The 8450-nt window shown below is 41.7% G+C and overlaps 1 protein-coding gene across 1 annotated transcript; it reads left to right on the top strand.

Moving 5' to 3' along the window:
- Positions 1-440: 440 nt before the first annotated feature.
- LOC140886413 (uncharacterized) lies at positions 441-833 on the top strand. Its single transcript, XM_073292988.1, has 2 exons — positions 441-585; positions 631-833. Exons 1-2 carry the CDS (start codon positions 441-443, stop codon positions 831-833), a joined length of 348 nt encoding a protein of 115 aa, XP_073149089.1.
- The last annotated feature ends 7617 nt before the right edge of the window (positions 834-8450 follow it).

Raw genomic sequence — 8450 nt, 5'->3', positions numbered from 1 at the left:
CGAAATGGGTGGAAGCCAAGGCCACCCGTACTGACGATTTGAAAGTGGTTGCAGATTTCATTCAACACAATATTTTTTCTAGGTTTGAAATCCCAAGAGCCCTCATTAGTGATAGAGGAACGCACTTCTGCAACCGGACTGTGGCTAGTTTATTGAAGAGATATCATGTGACGCACAAACTCTCCACTGCATATCACCCGCAATCGAATGGCCAAGCTGAGGTCTCAAATCAAGAAATCAAATCCATTTTGGAGAAGATAGTGAATCCTACTAGGAAAGACTGGAGTTTTCGTTTGGATGATGCATTGTGGGCATACAGAACCGCGTTCAAGACACCGATTGGGATGTCCCCATATCGGTTGATTTTTGGGAAACCATGCCATCTGCCTGTCGAATTGGAGCATTGAGCCTACTGGGCTATTAAAAATTTCAACATGCGGATGGATGAGAGTGGAGCGCACAGGAAGCTGCAATTGCAAGAATTAGAAGAGATACGCAATGATGCATATGCGAGCTCAAAGATTTATAAGGAAAAGACAAAGGCTTTCCACGACAATATGATTTCTAGAAGGGTCTTTGAAGCCGGTCAAAAAGTTTTGTTATATCACTCATGACTTCGATTATTCCCAGGTAAGTTGCGTTCTAGATGGATTGGCCCGTTTGTTATCACTAATGTTTTTCCTCATGGCGCAGTAGAGATAAAGAGCTTGGAAATGTCGAAAATATTCAAGGTGAATGGCCAACACCTGAAGCATTACTTTGAAGGGGTCCAAGCAAATGAGGAAGAGGATGCGCATGATCTCACACTCGATGATCCGCCACAGATTGATTAACTCATAGCATCCAGTCGGGCTGACGACTATAAACCAAGCGCTTTTTGGGAGGCAACCCAAATTTTTATTCTTTTTCTCGTCTTTACACCTCTGTTTCATTCATTTCTTTTGACATTTTATCTTAGTTTTTACTTTATTAATTTTGCGTAACTTGAGAGTTGATATGGTTTTACTCTTCCTCGCAGAAAATTGGACAATTCGAAGCCATAGAGCGCGCGCCCCATTCTATTGCGCGGCCGTGCCACCTCTATATCAGAAAATTTATATTTTTGCGTAGGCCAAGAGCGCGCGCCCCACTCTAACGCGCGCCCGCGCAGCTTTAAAGTCAAGAAATTTCATTTTTGCGAAGCTAATGCGCGCGCGCCCCACAACATTGAGCGCCCGCGCAATCCCTGGGCACCAAGTCTTATAAAGTCGAAGCACATGAGCGCGCGCCCCACTTTCATGCACGCCCGCACGATCTAACATCTCGAGAGATAAATTGTGCGAAGCTTATGCACGCGCGCCCCACAACATTGAGCTCCCGCGCGATGGGATATATAAAACACTTTTTCGAGTTTGTTGTCTCACTTTCTCTCCCAACTCTTGCAAACTTCTCTAAATCCCTAAATCCCTAATCTCACGAGATCGATTTCATTCACCAAATCCCTTCTTTGGAGCGATTTGTCTACTATAATCTCCCAAATCTTTTCCCCAATTTCTCTCAACCCGTCGAAGACGCGTGGATTTTGGTCGGATTGCTCATATTGTTAGTGGGATTTGTTTGGCGCTTTTCAAGTCGAACATCGAGTTCGTTCTTATATTGGGTAAGTGTTGGTTTTCATCTTCGGGTTTGAAGCTTTCCTTCAAGACGATATTCATATTGTGAAGTTGTGAAGTTTGAATTTTGTTGAAGTTTGGGGGGGGCATATTATTTATGAATTGGTTGTTTGGTGATTGTGGTGGAGTCGTGCAGTGGGTGCATTGTTGAAGTTAGAGGGAAGAAGGGTGTGGTATTGTGGTTTTTGTGAATTTTCAGGAGTGCACACCACGTGTTTGTTCTATGGCGCCCACAAAGAAAACTAAGTTTGGGGCCTCTTCTTCTTCTACTCCCGCCCCTTCCGCAGATAGTAAGAGTTTCTGGAACGCCCAGGCGGCTGCAATTTATCAAGAATGGCTTGGGAAGAATATCCTCACCGAATGAGGATTCGACACATCTATTGGTTTTGACCCTAGTACTCATATGACGAGTGTTGGTCGGGAAATTGTTGCCCGACAATGGCAGGAGTTTGCAAAGCAACCTCAGTACGCAGTTGTTCCTTTGGTTAGAGAGTTCTACGCCAACCTCAAGGTGAAACATGTTCAGTTGAAGGTACTCGTGCATGGGAAAATGGTTCCATTCGACTCCCACACCATCAATACTCTCTTTAAGACTCCTCCGGAGTATCACGACGAATATCAAGAATTCAAAAATAGTGACATTGATTACGACGCTGTTATTCATCGCATTTGTCGACCGAGGGCTGAGTGGCGCTATGGGCGAGATGGTATGCCATCCAAGTTAAAGAAGACTGAGCTGCAATATGAGGTCAATCTGTGGTATAATTTTATTTGTGCTCGTCTGAAGCCGACCGACCATGAGCACGAGGTTACACGGGATCGCGCTTTATTGCTCTATTGCATTGTGGAGGGGAAGTCCATTGATTTGGGACTCATTTGTCAAGAGACTATTCTGCACGTAGTAGGCGGCAAGACGAGTGGTGGTCTTGCATTGCCTGTCATTATTTCTGATCTTTGTGAGGAGGTCGAGGTGGAATGGAGACCCACGGAGGAGATTTTGAAGCCCATCACCGCCATTGCATTTGACTGTAACACCTGCTTGATACCTCCAGCGGTGCAGCGAGCGAGAGACAAGAGAGCTGCAGGACATCGAGCACAGGCACCCCAGCAGCAGTCGGATCCTTTTATGACTGATCGATTGGCTAGGCTCGAGGAAGAGGTGCGCCTATCACGACAGGAGCAGCAGCAGCAGAGAGAGGAGATTCGCACTATGCAGCAGACGTCTGGAATCTTTATGAACTACATGATGGACCTCTCTGCAGCTGTTCTCCCATACTACTTTCCTGATGGTTCCAGTTTCCTGCCCCCGCGACCACAGTGGCCTCATCCTGACGGTGATGGTGGTGACCACTGACGGTCATCACCCGAGGTACATGTCCTAGTTCTGTTATTTTATACTGTCATATCATTAAGGACAATGTATGTACCTAAGTTTGGGGGGAGTTCCGTAGGATGCTAGGTGTTGCTTTGTTTTACTTTGTTTAATTGAGCGTTAGTTGTGTTTGTGTGTCCATGTTTAGTTTGTTAATTTATTGATTAGTGGTTTTTGTGTGAGTTGTATGAGTTGCAGAACTTTTGAGAACAATGGTAAGATAACCAATGTTTAGTGTTTTAATTGGGAAATTGAATCCTTGAATGTCTGCCTCCTGACAAACAAATTTTTTTTGAAACTTCGACCAAGTGGACTTGAAACTCTTATACACTCTGTGAATTTCGTTTGACCCTGAATTTGAAACGGACAGAAATAGAAAGGATTGAGGCGTCGTTTGGATCAATTGGGCCTTTACTTATTTATTCATGCATTATCCATAGTTTCCCTTTGAGCTGTCACATATACATGAGCACAAGAGGTGCATTAGCTGAGTTTTTTTTGTGCAAAATCACCGTTTACTGTTGGTGATTTCTTCTTTTTCTGCACTGGTCGAATTCATAAGAGTTAATTGTGGAGTGAGATTAATCTAAAACTAGCTTGAACATCCCTCGAGGTGCAATACGGGTATACTGTGACTTAGGAATGAGATAGGCAATTTTTCTAATTCGATTGAGCCTTTCAAGCCACCTTTAATACATTATGTCCCTAGTACCCCTTTTGAGCTAATTGAAAACGAATGGCATGCGTGAAAACATGTGATAAAACCCCATTCGGCATTATTTCAAGGTCCTACAATTACTACCTGCAGCTTAAACACTATTTCCTACCTTTAGGGAGTAATTGCATGTTTGATTTTTATACTCTTGATTTGAATACTTAAATGGATAGTGTGTTGAGAATTGCAATGAAAAATCGACAGAAGTGTAGTAGTAGAGGAGAAATCTGAAAAAAAAATTTAAAAAAAAAAGCGGGATGAAAATGCGAAGAAAAAAAAATGGAGTTGAAAAGAATGAAAAAGTTTGCCGTGTGAATGAAGAGGATTGGATTTAAGAGATAAAATCATATTTTACTCCCTTTTTGAATTCTTTCCTTCGTTTGTATCCATAAGCCCAGCTGTACATTATAAGCCGAATAAGACCTATGGACCAAGTCACAGTCGCCTAATATACTATGGATTGTCGATTGACATTTTTTATGAATATGCATTTTGATCAAAACACGCACACACTTTATTCTTTCTTGAGCTAATTTGATTGTGAGCGTTTTTGATTGAATGTCTTTTGTGTTGATCCCGAGTTTCCTTAAAAGTCCTCATGATCTATAGATGTTTGCGTTAAGTTTGAGGGAGAATGTTGTGAACGTGAGTTGCGGAGTCTAAAAGCCTATAAGGTTAAGCTATGTTTCTTGCTTAAACAATTTTTCAATGTTAGGAGGATGTGATGTGATTGGATTCAAAAATTTTAGATTTCATTGCTGAGGTTATTGATACACGATAATTCTTGATGATTCTGGGGTGTTGTGTAAGTTTCTTTTTAGACAGTTGGTTTTGTTCGGGACGAACAAGAGTTCAAGTTTGGGGAAATTTGATAAGTGCAATTTATGCGCTTATATTGTTAGTATTGTTCTTGACTCTTGTGTTTTATTGGTCGATTTTATGCACTTTTCTGTTGTTTTTGTTATATGAAGGAATCGAGTTGATGGATATAAGTGCAAAAGAGGGAAGAAAAGATCAAGAATTGAAGGCTTAAGGAATTGAAGAAAAGGATAAATTCGAGAGCGAGGAGCGCCCGCCCTGCTGAGTGGCGCGCCCACGCGATGATCTAGAGGAACATGGAATTTTTGCGTGAGGATTGAGCGCCCGCTCTATACCAAGGCGCGCCCGTGCCATTGCTGAGAAGAAAAGAGGAGAAAGTGCGTAAACACTGAGCGCCCGTGTAGGAACAATGAGCGCGCGCGCCATTCTGAGGAATGAAAGAGCGTAGAGGTTGGGCGCGCGCGCCACTATACTGAGTGCCCGCCCCGTCGGTCGCACAGACTTATTTTTGGAAGAATTTTATGTTTTGGAAACTCTTGTTTTAATTCCTAGGCTTATCTTTGGACGATTTGCTACCAAGATAGAGAGTTTTATGATTGAAGAAGGGAGACGAAACGTAGGGAGGAGACTAGGTTTTTTCTAAGAATTCTAGAATTCCATCTTTGCTTATAATTTTTACTTTGTTCTTCATGAATTGTGTTGGCTAGTTTTTAATACTTGGTTAAGGAAGACGAAGCCCTTGATTAATTTATTCGAGAGATTCATGTTTTATAGATTTTTATTATTGTTGAGTATCAAGTATTATTCTGATTTATTTCATGATTGTATGTTTGATTATTAGATTGATCACCTGATAATTCTTATATATATTCTACTGCTAAATTAGAGTTTGAATCCGTAATTCTTCGAATTATATGATTTGCGAAGCAACTACAATTAATAATCGTCCGCTTGTGAGGTTAGGAATTGTAGGGATAATAATTGACTAGGCTAAATTCATCCGCTTGTGTATGAGTTGTCTAGATTTATCAGTTTTACTAGTTTGCATGCTATCGTTAGTTTAAATCTAATCGCTTGTATTGGGTTGATTCATTGATAAGGGTTATCTTAGAACGCTTGTGTCTAGTTAATTAAGATTAAGGTAAAACAGGAATTTAATTTCCAATAATGAATATTTAACGTGATTAAAGATTTTTAGATAATCGATGATCGAACGAATGAAATCAAGGGTGTAGTTGACCGAAACCAAGGCTTGTCTCCTATTGAATTTCCCCAATCTTTATTTAATTTTTTCATGCCAGTGAATTTTAGTTGTTTAAATTTCTTAGTAGTTAATCCGAACTTGAAAACCCCCTTTTTCTTTTAAAGAACACTTTTAAATTTCTCTTTCGTCGTGGGAACGATCCCTACTCACACTACTACATTAATTTGTTTATCTAATTGATGTGGGTAATTTGGGCGTATGCGATAAGCTCTCCACCACCTGATCTTTCGGAGATCCACGATGTGTTCCACGTGTCCTTGTTGAGGCAGTATGTGGAGGACGAGTCGCATATTTTGCATCCGACCGAGGTAAAGGTAGATCGGGATCTATCGTATGTGGAGAAACCCCTACGGATTCTTGACAGAAAGGACAAGGTACTTCGTAACAAGCGCATACCATTGGTTATGGTACAGTGGCAACGCAGAGGGACAGAGGAAGCTACTTGGGAGTTAGAGAGTCGGATGTTAGCCGAGCACCCCGAGTTATTTTGAGATTTTGTACTTCTTTGTAACGAGTTATACTTGCTCAGTTGTAATAAAGAATATTTGGTTACCTATTTATGTTTTCCTCTGAGACTTAAATTTCGAGGAAGAAATTTCTTAAGTGAGGGAGAATGTAGTAACCCGCATTTCTAATTAATTATTAATGAGTAATTAATCACGTGATCATGTTTAGATTAAGTAAAACATGATTAAGTAAGTTCCTATTGGGACAACGGACTTCAGAAATGGATTCAGAGCACTCGAATTAGTTGAATTGGGTCAGCAGGATCGGACGGTCCGAAGAGGAGTTCGGACGATCCGAAGGAGATCGGAAGCTTTGTGCCAGGATCGGAGGCTCCGATCGAGATCGGACGCTCCGTCGGCAAGATCGGAAGCTCCGATCTGGACCAGGGCACACGTCATCACCGACGTCAGCAAGATGATGTCACGGCTTATGCACGTGAGGTGACATCGGTCGTTCCGATGTCACGAACGGAGGTTCTGTTTGCCGTCTATAAATAAAGGGTTCGAACTCTCATTCTGTGCACCGATTTCTCCTCTTTTCCTCTGGTTTTCGAACCTTCTTACTTAGATCTACGGAGTTCTAGGCTTCCTATTGGGAATCCGAAAGTTGCCTAGCGATCCCGGCATCGTAGCGGAGGTGTGCCTAGGTTTTGAGGCGATTCTACACCAGCGGGCTGACGATGGACGAAGGTATAATTTGGCTTCCTAAAAATATTTAGGAGTATGCAATAGATTAGTTAAGGCTTTTAGAGCTTAATTGTTGATGCATAGATATTTGCATTGTAGTAGCTAGTAGACTGGACTAGTAGGCTTGGAGTCTAGACCAGTAGAGCTAGGTTTGACCAGCAGTGTTAAAGGTACGTAAGTACTGATCGAGATAGCCGGCATGATATATTTGCTTATATGTTGCATGAGTATGTGCTATATGTTTTATCATGTTTTAGCATGTTTTACCATTTTAGCACATAAATGATTTTACGTGTGACTGCATCCGGAGAGATGTGAGTCATTGACAGTTTCCATAGGGAACAATGATCTCATTTTGGACTCGAGTCAGGTATGACAGTTTCCATATGGGACTTGTATCCTGTTTTGGATTCGGGTCAGGATGGGGTTGGCTCAGCCCTGATATGGAATATAGTACCCCGCGGAGTAGCTCTCTAGCTGGTGTTGTATATTCCCGACGCCATGAGAAAGTGTTTTCACTTGAGTTTTAAATCATCTGTGTGCGCATATTTGTATATATATTATTGCTTCGTATTGGGCGTTCTAGCTCACGCCCCTGTGTTTGGGTATTGTGTACCTTGTGACGGGGCAGGTTTGAGGCTGGACGGTCCAGGAGGCTCTCAGCAGGATTGATCTTGGGGAGTGCGAGGTTGTAGAGGGTAGGGATTTATTTACCCTGAACCTTCGATTTGGTTGTATAAACAGTATTTATACAATTGTGATAACGTCGGTTGTATTCTGCCGATTGGATTTGTTGTATTTAAATTATCCGCTCTTTACGCTTTAAGCTTTTATTGCGTGCGCTTTTTCTACAACTGTGATTAGATAGTGGATCCGGGTTGGGTCACTACAGGCTCCTTTGAAGTTCCCGTTGTGATCGATATTTATTCCGCAATTATCTGTTGCTAGTTACAGGTTCAACTAGAGGTGGATTTTGCAAACTTACTTGTTTCAAAGATAGGGAAAAATCGTTGTTTCTTTTGTTATCGAATTGAGGTGCGATTCATTGTAATATTGTTGCCTTTCATACATAAGATTCACATCGCAACCCCACGGGCAAACACCCTCCTCCCCCTATAGTATACTTAGGAAAAAAACCCAAGTTTCTGGAAAAGTGGGTTTTTAGGCCGAGGAATCATAATAAAATTTTTATTTTTTTAAATTTTTTTTTTGGGCCACATGCGAATCCGACCACTTACATGCCTTATTTATGCATGCAAACTCGAGAGAAAAAAATTTTTTTTCCGTGAGAATCATCAATTTACTCGATCGTTTGTGCTACATGCCGCACGGGGCCGCCCGCCCGTGCGCACGGTGCTCCCAACATGGGCACCCATGGTGGCACGAATCCAACACCTTGGTGCATTATTTATGCATGAAAACTCGAGAGAAAACA

This window comes from Henckelia pumila, chromosome 3 (genome assembly GCF_033568475.1).
Source record: "Henckelia pumila isolate YLH828 chromosome 3, ASM3356847v2, whole genome shotgun sequence".
Classification (NCBI taxonomy): Eukaryota; Viridiplantae; Streptophyta; class Magnoliopsida; order Lamiales; family Gesneriaceae; genus Henckelia; species Henckelia pumila.
This window is presented reverse-complemented; position numbering and strand designations above follow the sequence as displayed.